We start from the raw sequence: 18,066 nt of genomic DNA, 5'->3' as shown, positions 1-18,066 counted from the left end.
TTATAATATGAATATAAAAGTAAAATATAAAAACACTTACAAAACAATAAATAAAAATTATAAACACATTATAAAAAACCAAACCTAGGGTGCCGCCGGCAGCGGGGCAGGGCCCAAGCTGCCGGTGGTCAGGGCCGCAGAGTGAGGAATCGACGTACTATACGCGCCGTGTCCAAAATTACCGCCTTCTGCATCATCATATTATATTATTTTTAGTTCTAAAAGTGAATCCGTTAACTTTTCAGGATTTACGTAAGGTTATCCTATAGATAGATTAGGTTTGTTTTATGGCAATGCTGAAAAGTTATGCGTTTCTGAATGAAAATGCGGACCAATAAATAATGTATTACGAGTATTTATGCGTATTACTTATTTATTTATTAGTCAAATAAGTAACACAGAATTACAGTAAAACCAAGGCACTGTAAAACTACAAAAAAAAAAACAAATAAACTACAAATAAAAACAAATAAAAACCAAAGACAAATTAAACATTCGATTTGGGCGACGACGTAACAGCATGGCTCCGTTGCGTCGTCTGACTTGGTGTAGGATTCGGCAGATTGCCCCGGTACCGCCGAAACACCGCACCCTTCGGCCAGAAGTCCGCGCTTGCGATGGTGTCCTGCAGAGGCCGCGGCACGCACACCACAAATGAACTGAAGTGCACATAGTGACGCGACTGTAGCTGGTGCACCCTCAGCGTGTAGCCAGTCTTCCGGCGGACGTACTCCACCACCTCGTCGGCCCCGGTGGAGTAATGCAGGCGAGACACGTAGAGCTTATGACTTAAAAGTGTTAAAACTTTTTGGGAAACAATAGAGACCTTGTAGAGCCCCATTACATTTATTAAATGTAACGAATAAGATAGGTACATCGCTTACTATTACACTGTGACCACGCTAACCTTGCATAAACTTGGCAGTGAAAATTCATACATATATTATTAATAAGCTCCATATTTATATCCATAGGTAATAAGCTAATAAGCACTAAGTATTTTAGTTATACAACGAATGGCATTGTAAAGTACTTATCATAATCAAAACAATTATATTATATTTTGAAAAGAGGCCGTTACGATAGTACTTCCCTAACAATAAGTCAATCAATCATTCCATCAAGTCCTATTCAGGTATTCAATTTTCATCGCGTACTATCGCGATCGCAACATGCTATTGGGGTATTTGTTCCAAGTTAATTGTATTGGCGTAGAATTGTTGTATTATATGTTGTATATGTATACACGTTACGTAAGTACAGGGCAATTAAAGTATGGCAACTTTGTCGAAAACTTCGTGTTTTTTGACTATTTACTGTCATTATTTTAAAACCTTTGTATAATCATAACAAATGGTTACCTACACCCTTCGAGCAACACCGGCTTCCGACACGTCGGAAGGGAGGGGCCCAAGCGACATCTCGCCGTACAAATCTTTCTGCCATTTTTCGCGGGGGGAAAGGTGCACACAGTCGCATTTCTCACACACTTACATACAAAATCCAATCTGTAATGACGACACAAATACATAGAAAATGACACACGTCAAAGACAAATCTTGCAAACCTCGATCTCTTTTTGTGTACGGACGAGTGACTAGTGTCACAACACGCACACTAACACATTTTCGTTGAAGTATGTCATTGTATTCTGAGAGATGAGAAGCCGGATTTATCGCTCGACCGATCCGCAATTTGTACTGAGCGAGCAAAATCGATAAATCCAACTTGAGACTAAAATATAATAATTGTATTTAAATGTAATTTAACGTATGATATGTAAAAAAATATTACATGTGAAATGTAACACTTTCTTTTTGTAAATTTGATGTCCCCGACCTCTTTTTATAACAAAAAACCGAGCAAACAGGCATTTTTGTGCAGCAGTGTTCACGCGCGCGTCTGGACTCGGTCTAGTGAAAAATCCAAGTGCAACTAGTTTTATTACCCGCGGTAGATTAGATTGACGCGCTAATCTTGTACCTCGGCAGAGGGGAAATAGTGCGAATGCCGCCTCCCTTCCGTGTTGCTCGAAGCCTACACCTACAGAAGGCAAACCGGCACTTTGGCATTCCGTGAACAATTAACTATAGGGGTAACTAGAAATGCGTCGAGGGTGATAAAGTAAGAGAGAGATAGAGAGAGTACCAAATAAAAGAGAGGTACGCACGGCTGCCTAACGTTATTTCTCTCGAATCTGAAATCCGAGTTCATTCACATAAATAGAAATCTAGATACCAAAAAGTAACTAGGCAAAGGCATACCTAGGTCCTATACTGCTACTTTCTCTGTAAATAAGCGTGCGTGAATGTCCCTTACTTCAAATACAACGTATCTTCGCAATCTGGCATATTGGCGACTTTCATGAGATCTCCCAAATTTAGACTAGAATCTACAAAGTACAAATCATTGTAAACGCCACCGAAATTCAAATACTACACCAATCAGCCAATCACTATCTACATAACTGCTCAATCTGCGCGAATTTTTCCTTTCCCTACAAATTGTACCACCAATAATATACCTTATCTTTTTGCAATATGGTCGATCTATGATCAGTGCATTGTTTCGACGATGTAATGGTGCGATCGCGTGGGCAGTGCAGGAAGCGTAATCGCAGTCTTTTGTACGTTGCAATACAATTATGATTACAGAAACAATCACAATTATGGCATAGATCTATTAGGCAAGTACAAAATAGATTTAGTGCTGGCTGGTTCGGCTGCCTACAATCATTTTCTACAACTATGTAGGAAGAGTGCTGACATGCTCAAAATGAGCTTGTATTTTTAGCAGGAAGACGGGTACAAGAGCCAAGGCGCAACAGAAGTTAGAACAGAGAGCAACATTAATTATTCATTGAAAAAGCCTACCGACCCTTACCGTACAGAACACAATTGCTATGGCCAAAAGGCCTACGGACAGCGGCACGGAATGTCCATAGTCTAATAAAACAGTATATATTATTATACCATGGAAATGTCAAAGGATTTTGCTACCAGTCAGCGCACCTAGTACCGTGACATTCCGGCGGAATACCAAGACATCCCGCCGAAGGATCCCCTGGCGCGGTCTTCTATGCCGTGTCCAGACCCTTTCGATGCCATGGGATCAATTTAAATCATTAGAATTTATCTCGTATTAATACTAGAGCCTACATGTTCAAGACGTTGTGTCGAGTCGAGCCCTGAAATCGGGCCGAAGGACCATGCATCAGCGGCGGCGCGTCAAACATATTCATAGGCAATCCGGGGCTAATTTGGCTTACATATTTCCTTTACAACTCTGCTCAAACGTCCAAAAACAGGCAAGCCGATGGGAATCGGCTTTTATGGACGCACCGCCACTGCCATGCATAAAGATAAAGATAAAAAATAGTTTATTCAAGTAGGCATATTACAATGCGCTTATGAACGTCAAATAAACCTTTACCGGCTCCAACCGTACACCTCTGCCCCGAGAAGATTTAAATCCCCCCTCAATTGGAGGAGGGTATCCCAATATGGGACCGGCAACAAACTCGGCCGGACACATCTTTTCAAAACATTATTACATCTTATAATTAACATGCATTACGAGTAATTAAGAAAAATACAATTTAAATTACTATAGAATTCATGCAATTATACTCAGTGAGTACATAACTTTATAGAATTTGATATAAAAAATAAACATATATGTACATGAAATCACAAATACGTAGCTCTTTCAGAAAACATATCAAATCTTACAAAAGGAAAAGAAATTAAAATCAATAAAAGAAATGAAGAACGGTACGGCTATTATTCTCAATAAGAAATGGGGCCTGCAAATCGAAAACACGATGCATCTTTGTGATAGACTCACAGCTGTGAAAATAAAAGCGGAACCGCAAAATATGCTCATTATTCAGACATATATGCCAACTAGTTCACACCCGGAAGAAGAAGTAGATAGTGTATACGAGCAAATAGAAACACTAATGGATACAAATAAGGAAAAAGAACAATTGCTAATACTAGGAGATTTTAACGCAGTGGTGGGAGAAGGTAGAGACGGAGAGACAGTTGGTAGGTTCGGGCTGGGGAATCGCAACAGAAGAGGAGAAAAACTGGTACAATTTTGCAAAGAACACGACCTAACAATAACAAATACGTTATACGATCAACCTTATAGAAGACGTTACACATGGAAAATGCCCGGTGACAAAGCTAGATACCAACTAGATTATATATTGATAAAAAGAGAACACAGGAAGTGTGTAACAAAATGTAAGAGCTACCCAGGAGCTGATGTAAGTACGGATCACAACATGGTTATGTGCAATCTTAAAGTCAAACCAAAAAGATACAAGAGAGTAAATCGAAGCAAGAAAATAGATCTCAGAAAACTAAAATGTGATATTGAAACTAATGTGCAATATAGTAACTCAATAGGAGGAAAATTATTAGAGTATAAGGATAAATATATAAGTGACAATTCGATTAATGAAATAGATGAAAGATGGGACGATATAAAGAATATAATGAAGGAAAGTGCCAAAGCCACTGCGAAGAAAGAGAAATTGATCCCTAGGAAAAAATGGCTCACGGCAGACATTATAAGCTTGATGATAGAAAGAAGGACTATAAGAAACAGAACTGATGAAGAAAACCTGCAAAACTATAAGAGAATCACAAATAAAATAACGTTGTTGTGTAGAAAATCAAAAATAGTAGATATGGAAAAAGACTGTGAAATGATTGAAGAACTCATAAAAAAAGGAGAAAATGACAAAGCATAAGGAATCATAAGAGAACTACATAGGAACCATAAAACCAAGTCAACAGCAATAACAAACGAGAATGGGCATATAATAACGGACAGCAAGGATATTCTGGCAAGGTGGATAAGATATGTAGAAGATCTATACAAAGGAGATGGACTGGAAGAAAATGATATAGAGATTGAAGGGGAAGTGCCTAAAGATGACATGGGGCCAGAAATAATTAGAAGAGAATTCGATAGAGCACTAAGATCAATAAAAAACGGAAAGGCCGCAGGTGCTGATGACATCTATATAGAAATGATAAAATACGCTAACAACCCAATCTTAATGGAAGAAGTTTATAAGCTGGTGTCGAATATGTACGCAAAAGGAAAAGTACCCAAGGACTTTACAACGACGAAAACAGTAATGTTACCAAAGAAAGCAAACACCATGAAGTGTGAGGAACACAGAACGCTTAGTCTAATATCACAAGCTTCAAAAATCCTACTGAAGATAATACAATATCGCATACGAGATAAGATTGAGAGCAACCTAGGAGAGGACCAATACGGATTCAGGAAGCAGAAGGGTACTAGAGAAGCAATACTGGCATTGAGATTGACTTTAGACCGACGATTAGATATAGGCCATAATACAAGTGTAGCCTTTATAGATCTGGAAAAGGCTTTCGACAAGGTGGATTGGAAGCTGATGATGGGCAGACTTAAAGAAATAGGATTAGACTACAGGGATCGGAAGATAATATATGAACTATACAGACAACAAGAAACAATTATAGAAGTAGATAATGAAAAGGGAATGGCTAAAATAAAACAGGGGGTAAGACAGGGATGCTCATTATCACCACTCATATTTAACGTGTTCATTGAAGCTGCCATCCTAAAGGTTTTGGATTCAGTAAAAGAGCAGGGCATTCAAATAAATGGAAAGAGAGTAGTATTTGTTAGGTTTGCGGATGATATTGCAGCCTTAGCCAATAACAACACTCAATTAGAAAAGTTGGTAAATACAATGTTGGTAAATGTAAGTGTTTCAAGAATTTGGACTAAAAATTAATGACAATAAAACTAAATTCATGGAAGTGTCTAAGACAGGTAATATAAAGAGTGAGCTAAAAATAAGGGGAAGAAATATAGAACAAGTCAAGAACTTCAAATATTTGGGAAGTATTATAACAGAGGACACACGATGTACTCCAGATATAAAAGCAAGAATTGCAATGGCTAAGCAGACTTTCTATAAGAAGAAAAACCTTTTTAAATCACGTATATCCTTAAACATACGGAAGAGATTTATGAAAACATATATATGGTCCATCGCACTATATGCATGTGAGACATGGACGCTAAATAAGAGAGATGAAGAATACCTACAAGCATTTGAGATGTGGTGTTGGCGTAGGATGGAAGGAATAAGTTGGACTGAAAGAGTTACGAATGAAGCTGTTCTAGAGCGAGTGAAAGAAAAGAGAAGTCTAATGAGTGTTATTAAAAATAGAAGAGGAAGAATGATAGGACACCTGCTACGACACGACCACTTCATCGGAAACATTATAGAAGGGAAAATAAATGGAAAGAGAGGGAGGGGAAGACCAAGGAAGAGCTATATGAGCCAAGTAAAGGAGCATGTAGGGGCCGTGTCGTACCAGGACACAAAGTGGCTGGCTTTGGACCGACCAAGGTGGAGACATCTTCATCACGCTGCACCGACAAGAGCCCAGCTCTTAAATTGAAAGAAAGAAAGAAGGAAAAGAAAAGAAATGAGAATACATATTATATGAATCTGACTGATTGTTATGAGATGCTTTCATACAATTTAATGTGCTTTCTTACCTGAGCTGAGTCACCTTTAACTCTACACATAATACAATATTTTTAATTGCTACTTGTCGTTATTACAGTTTCTGGTTTGGACCATGCATGTTTGTCTGTCAAGTAGTCCTCGACTCTGTAATAAGCCTTCAACATCAATGACTTTTTTAAGTAATTCTTAAGAGCTGGAAAGGGTAATCTTAAAGCATCCTCAGGTAACTTGTTATAAAAATGAATGCATTGCCCAACGAATGACTTCTGTACTTTACGAACACGAAACTTTCTGATAGCAAGCTTATTTTTATTTCTAGTATTATAGTTATGGACATCAGAATTCTTAGTGAAGGAGTCTAGATTCTTAACAACATAAATAATACTATCATATATGTATTGGGAAGCTACAGTTAAAATATTAATTTCTTTAAAAAGTTCTCTTAATGATTCACGCTTATATATTCATCACGCAATTATATATAGAACGAATGGCTCTCTTTTGTAAGACAAATATAGTCTGTATGTCAGCTGCTTTGCCCCAAACCAGAATACCATATGACATTACACTATGAAAATAACTATAATAAACAAGGCGAGCTGTCTCAACATTAGTCAATTGTCTAATTCTCCTCACAGCGTAAGCGGCCGAACTTAATTTGTTTGCTAGTGTTCTTATATGAGGACTCCATTGTAGATTTTTGTCCAATGTTAAACCAAGAAACAGTGCTTTATCTACCATCTCTAAGCATTCATTATTCAAAAGTATCTTGGTATCGACTGGTTTAACATTCGGCAAAGAAAATCGAATGCATTTAGTTTTCTTAGCATACACTGTATACAATACAATAATCTTTATTACACACCTCACATACTTATAGTTTACAATAAATGTACAGTAACATAAACAGAGACAATAGAGGAAACAACAGGCGGTCTTATCGCTTAAGAGCGATACATGCATAATGACTTACCCGTATATATCTCTCTAGGTCGGGCGGAATCTCTCCAGTCTCTCTCTCTCCCTCCTTCTTGTCCGGCGCATTCTGCTCTACTCTTTCTTCGCTCACTTTCCCGCTCGATGACTTTGGTGCGGCATTTTCTTTATTGTTGCTCTCCTGTGGACAGAATAAGAAGCTTTTAAAAGGGTCTAAAAAAAGAATCTTCAGAGATTTAGCGAAGTTTTAAACTGTTTTATGTAGCCTGTGCGGAAAGAGAAGAGTCGTGGAATGTATGGGGCCCAATACATTCCACAACTCTTCTCTTTCCGCACCAGACTCAATGTTCTCCTATTACTCCAGACTAGTCCAACCACGACTGGTTTATTGTTGACGGGTGGTCTCATTGTCATCAGGTCAGGATCTGAGGATAGCGTCCTGCAGAAATCGTTAGAACGTTTCTAATTTTAGCACACAGTAGGTTGTAACTCGTGCATTTCCTTGGAAGTGGCACTACTAATAAAAAATATAACAGTAGGTATTTTGTGAAGTCTGTTCTTTTTAGGGTTCCGTACCCAAAGGGTAAAACGGGACCCTATTACTAAGACTCCGCTGTCCGTCCGTGCGTCCGTCCGTCCGTCTGTCACCACTTCACCAGGCTGTATCTCACGAACCGTGATAGCTAGACAGCTGAAATTTTCACAGATGATGTATTTCTGTTGCCGCTATAACAACAATTACTAAAAAGTGCGGAACCCTCGGTGGGCGAGTCCGACTCGCACTTGGCCGGTTTTTTGTCAAAGGTTTGTAGAGTATATGCGGAAAGAGAAGTATCGTGAAATGTATGGGATCCAATACATTCTATCTACGACTATTCTCGTTCTGCACAGAATCTATTCGGTTAGTTACCTACAACGACCCAAATATAACCCATCACCTGAGCATGTCAACAGCAAAACAGACCAACGAACTATTAATGTCTAATCGATACGTCTTGGCATTTACGGGGTTAAGAAACAGGGAACGTATACATCAGCCCACTCAGCCAGCCTACTCAATATTTCAGCGGTAAGGAGGGTTGGAAATGAACATTGTTCAACCGAGCGACTTCGTTGGGCTTATTAGTTATGATAATTAATTACACGTATTATTGAATCCTAGTGGTTCAGTCGCGCAACTTTCAAACTAGGATTCGTAGTACTAGTAGTCGTGTCCTTTAAAACGGGGGTTATTTTATTCGAAACCTGAAGCCCGATCGCATAAAATGAAATTTTGCTCTTGCATAATGGAGAGAGGCGGATAAAGAAATTTCGGTTTTCGATTTTCGTTCCTTATTAAGGCTATACGGCTTAGGGTGCTATTCCAATTCCACCTAGGGAATGCTCCCGGTACTGAATTTGTATGGCGAAAACCGGGATATCCCGGTTCCGGTACTGTATTTGTATAGAAAACCAGTACCGGGAGCACTCCCTAATTCCACCTACTGTGGCGCGCCGTTCGAGTAATAACCACGCGAACGACGCGCCGCAGTTTGCCGACCCTGCCTGCACTTATCCTCTATTGACTTACTTGACTTTGTATAAAGACATTTCCAACTCCAGTTAGTTGAACTTTGAATTTTTATATTCCCAAATGAAGGAATTATAATGATATCTTCAATTTTATTGTTTTTTTTTTATTTGCGTTAAGTACATGTACATGGAAATACAGTTATACAGTTACAAGGTATATACAATTCAATCATTTTAACTTCAGTGAACACTGAAGTGTGATGGCATCACATAATTAGCATACATACATGTATAATTGATGTCTATAAAAAGGTCTCCCAATCCATTCTATTTTTAATTTATTTGTCATTTTACTACAATTTATTATTATTTATGATACTATAACCTCTAGCCGCCCATACGTCAAACCTTGCCAAGCAAAATGAAATTTTATTTTGTGAAAACAAAGTTCAAATTAGAATGGAACAGGAGACCTTTTTATAGGTCTCTGGGCGGCTAGAGGATAAAGCATGCAGAATGGTGGCAGTAACTGACAAATTACCCTATTTCAACATTGTACTTTATGATAACAAAATATAAAATTATTAAATCCGGTTTTTTTTGGTTTAGAACTTAATTAGAGTAGGTTTAGGTACTTAGGTAGGGATTTAAATTTTGAGGTCTTTAGAAGAAGAATCCACCCCTGACCAAAATAATAACATCTTTTTACCAAATTTCATCATAACCATAGCTCGGACAGATCATCACAAAACCATAGTAAAACAGTTGTAACTCAAACATAGAACAAGTTGTTTTAAAGTTTTGTTATTTAATTCAATTTCTAAATTATATTCATCGTTGTAACCCACAAATATCCAAAAGTTTGTGCTTTTTCTAAAACTGTATTTGATTTTGCAATAACCTCTCCGAGTTCTGATCATAGCATCAGTGATATGTACTCTACTATCTCAGTTTGAATGAAATTAAAAAATATATATATATCAGATATAAATTGAAAATGGCCAAATAACCCACAACCGGGATGTCTATTTGAAATGTATTTATGTCATTGAGAGAAAGGTAAAATTCCTACAACTCTAAAATGATGTATGCCATTGGAAGGGATAACAAGAAAAATACCCGCTATGTTGCTTCAATAACATCACTAGCATACATAGACCTACCTTTCAAAAGCTTCCAGTATTGTAAGCAAATTGCTGGTGAAAACTACCAGCTGACTAATTTATAAAAATAATTTACCAAGTACAATACAATTATTTAAACCACTATGCTAACTAATCAAAGCACCACAAAATATCCACCACTTTCTAAGCTCACTTGTTTACAAAAAGTTCCACCAGGCACTCTTATTTAAATAAAAAACATTAAATTAACGTAACTTGCAGTGATTTGAGATATTAGCCGGCGAATGCAGCAACTACGATGCGGCACCGGCTCTTACTGGCTGGAAAATCGATAGTGCGATATGCTAGACGAAACATAAACAACAGGTGGTTAGTGGTTACCGTTTCGCGCTAACTTTATAAAATAATGTCTAACTCACGTCTGGTCGCGTCGGCAACCCCAGTCGCGTCTTTTCATTCTCTATCTCACGCCTTTTAACTGCAATTAGCCTTTCTAAATCCGAAGTAGATAGCATTGTGTCGCTTAACGCGAAAGTCCCAAGTTTCACATGCAAAAGTGGGGTATTATTCAATAACAGCAAAGATCACACATTGTTTATTCATGTATATAATCCGATAGATGATCTTAAGCTTCGCGACTTTTACGAGTATTACAAAATAAATAAATAATTAGATGATAACAATAAAGTCGTTACACAGACTGCATGTTTAAAAATGTTGACCATTGACAGTCACTGTTTTGACAGAAGAATTATTACAAGGCATCATACGCACGAGCGCTTTTTCAACGCACGTTAAAAAAGCAATTGAATGTCACAAATACATGTAGATTTATCATAGAGGTACAATAATATAGAGAAGACATGGGGGAGGGGCCAAATGACCGAACGAGATACACTTATAGAACTTTCAGTAGGAGTAGCAGAGAAAGCGGTACTATTGCTTGTCCTTGTCACAGTCTCACTTTTTGTTTGTTCCCCACCCATAGAGGTACAATAATATAGAGAAGACACAGGGGAGGTGCCAAATGACCTTAGAGGATATAACCAACGGAGACGCCATGTCTAAAATTTTCGGTACAAAATAGTCTGCCGTTTTTTGCGGGGGAGGGGCACATCAAATGTATAGGTACGTCATGTCAGATAAACGTCAGTCCATACATATGGTTGACATGTGGTTGACCATTGGCCGCCTATTTTCGACAGAGGGGAACGCCTGTTAATGGCGGCTCCATTGTTAATTACTCCGAGCAAATGACCGAACGAGATACACTTATGGGCATTTTCACTTGATTGAACACCTTTAACGGCCGGTTAGCAATCGTTACAAAACTGACGGTCAATGTCAAATCCCATACATTTTTTCAGGAATGTAACGGTTAGACGCTACTGAAACAAGACTTAAGTCGCGCTTTAAAGTACAAGTTAAATGAAAATGCCCTTATAGAACTTTCAGTAGGAGTAGCAGAGAAAGCGGTACTATTGCTTGTCCTTGTCACAGTCTCACTTTTTGTTTGTTCCCCACCTTTTTGTTAGTATGGGCTATGGTGGGCAACAAATAACCCGACCGAATTACGAAGATTGTTTTTGGTATATTGTCAGGAATGTCAAAACGTGTTTTTAATATTGTCGCATTGCGTATGTTTTGTCCCTCACGGAGGCACGCGCACACCACTTCTATAGAATGCTACTTCTATGAGATTTATTCATACGATGGTGGTGGCGCTTTTATCAAGTGTTGTTGAATTTTCGACTTTAAGCCTTGGCTGTTAAATCGAATTTAGCGTGTAAACGGATTCAAGTATTTTTTAACGCGCGTTGAAAAATATCTCGTTTATGGGGCCTAAAGGGGTCCGTCATGGTACTCATGGTTCTGTCCCAGTACGTATTGTATTATAGAGTGTAGTACATTAGAACACGGTTAATTAAAGACGTTTTGAAGGGATTTTTTCTCAATTTTTATTTTTGTTGAGGAAAATTGGGAAAACTATAGCATTTTTTTTATACATAAGTGATTGCAAACGTTTTTAAAATCATTTGAAACAATTCGACCTGGAAAATGCTGCGAATGTCACAGTGACAGTGACATTGACAACTTATTATAGGTTAGCCGCACTAAACTGGTATTTTCAATTAACTAATTTTATTATTTTTAACTTGTATATCTTAAAACACTTAACGTCTAAAATTACATAACAGCTTATCTAGTAACATACTCGTACATTTCCTACTTAACGCATTGACATGCGTAGTTAGACCAGTTAACCTAATTGTTAATAAGGTGTTTCGAATAGTTTGAACCAAAGTTTAATTTAAAATTTCCGTTTACAATGGATGCTAATTATGATAAGAGAATCGCAGAGCTCAAGAGTAAGATAAAGAGCTATCCAGACTTCCCTAAAAAGGGTATCCTCTTCTGGTGAGTTTTTGCATGAAGTTAAAAGGGAATATTCAAATGCATGTTAATGCATACTGATCATTTTTGTGTGTATGAGACCTTTAATTTCGTTGTATAGTATTAACAGTATAAATTAAGTAACACTTAGTTTTACAAGTACTCAAGTTTAATAGAATTTTGTAACATACATATAATCACGCCTATTTCCCGGAGCCTATTACGATCCTGACATACCTCTTTCGCTTCCGTCATTTTCATAACATTCTTCATACACACTCGCCGGTTTACAACTTTGTAACAATACTTTCAAAAGGTGATATTATGACCTTGTCTATTTATTATATTAGATAGTATAAAAAAATTAAAATGCTTTTTCCAGGGACATATTCTCAGCCGTATCCGATGGCGCCACATGCCGGTTACTCCAGGGCCTGCTGGCTGACACAGTCCGCAGCAGGTTTCCAGATATCGATGCAGTAGTGGGGCTGGAGTCCCGGGGCTTCCTGTTCGCCTTCTCGCTGGCTGCGGAGCTTGGGGTAGGGTGTTTGCCTGTGCGGAAGAAAGGCAAGCTGCCGGGAGATGTGGTGTCGTATAAATATGATTTGGAGTATGGATCAGTAAGTATCATTTTGAGCTTAACTACATGAGGCATCAATGCAGATTAAAATGAAAATAAACATAAGTCATCTAAGATAGCAAAAAGGAGTAAAACAGCTTAAAAGACAGAAATGTTATTGAAAAAAGAAATTATTGCGACTAACATGGGTTTAACAACTTTTATTACCTAAGTTTGCTTAACCCTGATAATATTCAGCTTCACACGATTACACAAAACCTTAACATTTAAAAACCGTCCTCAAGAATCACTATTAATAGGTGAAAACCTAGTTAACTAGTAGTTTTTGCGTTAATCGCGAACATACATACAGATAGACGTGGCGGAGAGTCAGAGACTTTGTTTTATAAGTGTAGTGATTTTCTACATGGGTCACTGAATAAAAAGAAACCGCAAATATGCTTTGAAAACTGTTTACAGAGCTAATTTACATCTTTCCTATTTAAGTTGAAATCTTTAATTCCAGGATATTCTGGAGATCCAGAAGGACTCGGTCAGTCCTGGCCTCAAGTGCCTCATCGTAGATGACCTCATCGCCACCGGCGGCTCCCTGTCTGCGGCTGTGAGCCTCCTCAAGACCACAGGAGCTGACGTCTCTGGATGCTTGGCGGTTCTGGAGTTGGTGTCACTAAATGGTCGCAAAAACATTCCTCAAGGTATACCCGTGTATTCTTTGATCAAGTATGATTAGCATTAAATAATGGAGCATTTAAACTGTTAATAAGAACAGCTAGATAGGCCTAAGTGTAGCTATCAGGATTTTTATTATGTATATATATGTACATACATGTTTTGATTGTAAATCAAATGTTTGTATATCATCCCAACTATTCCATATGGGGTTCGAATTGAGCAGGCTCACTAAATAAAGTACAAAAGCATTTCGAAATATTATTAAAATATATACATTCGTATTATAATGTATAGTGATAAGATTTACAAAATAGTGATTTATACTTTCATGATTTGTACACATTATTTTTCACAACAATGGCACTTAATTGCGTAAAACAGCCTCGCTCGCAACGTCGGGAGTATACGCTCGAAATTTTAAACTTAATATTATGCGATTAAGTCCCGTCGTTGTGAAGTGGTATGACAACATTTTTACCGCTTTCTTCGTTTTTTTAGAATTAGAAGGAATACGTGTATTTTTATTGAAAAACACTACCTAATCATGTTAAAAAATCTTGTACAATGGTACAGAACCCTTCATGTGCGTGTCGGGCCCGTTTTTTTAAGTAGAAGTAGTATCATAGGTTCAATTGTGATTTAAAAATCTCATCATTCCTTTTGCTACCTAATAATTTAAGTACATATAAATACAAGGAAGACGGTTTATTAAATAAAATATTTGTATTGTTTTAAGTCATTGTTTTATTATAATTCTATTAAAGCTAATAACACAGTACAAAAATTAAAATACATCCAAAAATATGGAAAACATTGTTTAATTGATATAATATATGAGTATTGATTTATACTTATTAGATCAATCAATAGTACAAGCAATTATTATTTTTCAATCTTATCGCTAATTAACTAACGTACATTCCTAATTGGTTTATTGGAAAAGATAAAAAAGCTGTTTAGGTACTTACAAGCATTTTCAGTAAATTAAACTAAAATTTTAATAAATAAAGGTAATTTTGAACGTCTAACGGACGTAAAGTAGACGTTATATTATGTTACTCTTTAACAATAAACAAAATGCGTTATAATAAAATATTTCCAGTATGTATTATGTAAGTAATAAATTACGCAGTGTGTCATGGAAAAGATGGATGTCATGGCCGTGTGGTGAAGCCTTAAAACATTGGCCTGTAATAATCATAGGGTACTAAAATCAGTCAGATCGAAATATTTAAAACTGGTCATTTACGTAATTAAGATCGAATATCTAATTCTTATTTCGATCCGTTTCGAGGATCATCAAATTACATTTTAAAAATTTCAATAAGTCACAAAATATCTAAATTTTTAATTTTGTTCATCAATTTGGAAACCTTTCTTTGGCTCTTGAACTTCCTGCGGAATTTCAATCTCCTGCTGAGGCGCGGGTGTGGTAAAGTGTTCAGTTTGATGTTGTTGGCTAGGCTTGTCTGTAGTTGGGGCATGATGTTGATGATGTTCTTGCTGGCCTGTGGGTCTGCCAGTAGTAGGGACAGGGACTTGGTGTTCCTGCTGGGCTCGAGGCTTGCCTGTAGGGACAGTTCCTGGCTGTTGCTCACTTGGTTTGCCAGTTGTAGAGAAAGTTACTTGGTGTTCCAGTAGGCTTGTAGGCTTGCCAGTTACTTGCTGTTGCTGCTGGTCTGTAGGCATGCCAGTAGTGCTAGAGACTGTTTGGGATGGTTTCTGGTCAGGGTACTCGGATTCTTGGACACCACGGTTGCCCCTCTCATTTGTCTTGGTTGTCTCCTCGTCAGCATAAACTTCAACTAAGAAGTCGTATCCTCTGAGAATGTTAGGGCTCTTGAGAGAAATTGTGACGTTCTCATGTCCGATTCCACCGCTGGATATGCTCGCTACGCCGTCCTTGCCGTCCCGGAGATCAGTCACATTGATCCCAGTTATAAGGCCGCTGGTGTTAACGAAGATATCCATTCCAGGCCTTACAGCAGACTTCCAGTCACCTGCATAGTGGCCTTGGAAGATTGGTTTATGGCTCACGGTGCCATTATAACCCTCTTGTAGGTCGTTGGCACTGGCGAACGCCGCAATAGCGAGCACAGCGAACACTTTGGAATACATTCTGGATGTTGGGAATGAACTGAAGCTGATCCAATTTACATGAGCCTTTTATACAGCGTTTAAGGAAAATTTGAGGCATGATATCACTTGTTTCTTTGTCTGTGACGATGGTCATCTTAGTCATAACCCTCCATCAGGAAAATACCCCGCGTACAGTCGGTGACACAGGTGTGAATAATGTTTTTTTCATTTGTTGTTATTCATTGCATCCCGTTGCACTCTGATTGAGTCATGACTCAATGTGTTAGGGATATTTTAATCTTAGGAATTTTACCAACGAAACATGCTGGAGATATTCATACATAGGGAATTCTACATCTAACAAAAAATTAAAAAGGTATTAAATATATGCATCGAAAAAGACAGCCATTAGGGGATTTAGGTACTTCCCGCAGGACACGTAGCGTAGGTATTCGTAGAACTATATATATGTACCTATATTGTATAGGTACTGTACCCAAAGACGAGTAAAGTTAAGTAATATAACCTAACGTCACAGTGAGTTAAAATCATACATTTTTGGTTGAAAGTCGAAAGCGATATCCGTATTTATATCCGTCTATCATGCAAAATTATTTTTTAACGGCATGACGCTTTAAGTCGGCAAAACGAGTAATAAGTTATCGCCATAAACACGTACGAGTATCTACCAAGCTGTAAAAGCGAAGAATTCAAGTCACTTACCTACTTAATTTTTAATTTCTTGGACAATTTGTACGTATCAAAAAGTCAAAGAGCTGGCGATAGATAGAAAGCTGGAAGATACTCCACCGACAAGAGAATAACTCTTAAGTTAATGATGATGATGACAATTTGTTAGTACCAATAACACTAAATGTACATAGGTACCAAGGTACCTACATCATTGGACGAAATTGGATATGGGGGTGTGTGATATTTTGGTGGTTTGTCAAATGGCAAAATCTAGTACAGTCAGCAGCAGATATACCTGAGCGGGCAAGGTGTCCAAGAAAACATATACACTTCAATCGTCACAAAAATAAGGACATCTAAGATGTCATTTTCACGTAGGCTTCCAGTTCGTCACAAATACCTTAACTTCTGAGTTTTTCTTTAACACATACACCCTTATTTAATCACAATGACAATAACGGTTAAAAAGTCAGTGGTAACTAAGCAATCAAATTCAAGCTGCTGTCATTAATACCTACACGCACTGCCAATCACGTATGTCAGCAGCCAGGGTGCCACCAGTTGCTAAGCAGGTGTTATTTCAATGGTAACTAAGCATCAACATTTTATCTATTTAACTTTAAAATAAATGCTGTAGCACTACGAATTGACACCTCCTTTCTTAAAGAAGTATTTTATCGTTAAGTGTCAAACTTATACAATTAATAAGTAGGTTCTACTAGAATGATCGGTTTTTTTATTTTAACTGTCATATGCAGCTGTTCTTCCAAACCGTTGATCATATTATATACCTATGTTAATATATTTATTTAGCTCACTTATTGTAGTAAAATATACTATACAGGGTGGCCCATTTAGATCGGCCAGTATGGGAAAATCTGATACTATACGATATACACCGATCTCTTCTTAGGAATCATGTCATCGATTTTAGTAACACAAAAACTGCATTCATATATTAAAAAAAATGTGTACTCAGCTCGGGAATCGAACCCCGAACGTTTTGAAAAATAAAACTAAGACTATTTCTATTTAGATATCGATTGTGTAGGTCTTAAGCAATAAATGTTACTATGAAACATGATGTCTGAAATTAATAAAATGCATTGTTTTCATATCCTTTAATTTAATTTAGTCAGTTTTCGAAGAGACCAGCATTTTTAGGGTTCCGTACCCAAAGGGTAAAACGGGACCCTATTACTAAGACTCTGCTGTCCGTCCGTCTGTCCATCGACATTTGTCCGTCCGTCCGTCTGTCACCAGGCTGTATCTCAGGAACCGTGATAGCTAGACAGTTCAAATTTTCACAAATGATGTATTTCTGTTGACGCTATTATAAGTAACAAGAAATACTAAAAACAGAATAAAATAAAGATTTAAGTGGGGCTCCCATACAACAAACGTGATTTTTGAGTAGTAAATATCAAATGGCATTCCGCACAGGAGTAATCTAAGTAACGCCCACTGCGGGTTCAAACCTACAACGTCCTGATAGAAAGTCGTACATACGCTACATGTGACAT

General features: G+C 37.6%; 3 protein-coding genes across 3 annotated transcripts in view; 1 reads left to right on the top strand and 2 right to left on the bottom strand.

Annotated features, from left to right (window-relative positions):
- The window catches only part of LOC134678597 (trichohyalin-like), a 53,979-nt gene extending 43,279 nt beyond the window's left edge, over positions 1–10,700 (bottom strand). Inside the window, exons 1-2 of the mRNA XM_063537228.1 lie at positions 10,545–10,700; positions 7,527–7,670 (exon numbers count right to left, since the gene is read on the bottom strand). Coding sequence (XP_063393298.1) covers positions 7,527–7,670; positions 10,545–10,640 — 240 coding nt within the window. The 5' untranslated portion in view covers positions 10,641–10,700. The remainder of the gene's footprint in view (positions 1–7,526; positions 7,671–10,544) is intronic.
- A 1,519-nt stretch (positions 10,701–12,219) lies between these two features.
- LOC134678477 (adenine phosphoribosyltransferase) lies at positions 12,220–14,506 on the top strand. The gene is made up of 3 exons (XM_063537050.1): positions 12,220–12,543; positions 12,902–13,139; positions 13,605–14,506. Exons 1-3 carry the CDS (start codon positions 12,455–12,457, stop codon positions 13,827–13,829), a joined length of 552 nt encoding a protein of 183 aa, XP_063393120.1. The 5' UTR covers positions 12,220–12,454; the 3' UTR covers positions 13,830–14,506.
- Positions 14,498–16,078, bottom strand: LOC134678466 (uncharacterized). Its single transcript, XM_063537041.1, has one exon. The coding sequence runs from the start codon at positions 15,887–15,889 to the stop codon at positions 15,119–15,121; it is 771 nt and encodes a 256-aa protein (XP_063393111.1). The 5' UTR covers positions 15,890–16,078; the 3' UTR covers positions 14,498–15,118.
- Between the last annotated feature and the right edge of the window lie 1,988 nt (positions 16,079–18,066).

The sequence above is a fragment of the Cydia fagiglandana genome, chromosome 2 (assembly GCF_963556715.1).
Source record: "Cydia fagiglandana chromosome 2, ilCydFagi1.1, whole genome shotgun sequence".
NCBI lineage: Eukaryota > Metazoa > Arthropoda > Insecta > Lepidoptera > Tortricidae > Cydia > Cydia fagiglandana.
Note: the sequence above shows the minus strand (reverse complement) of the source record. Positions and strands in the feature narration are given on the sequence as shown.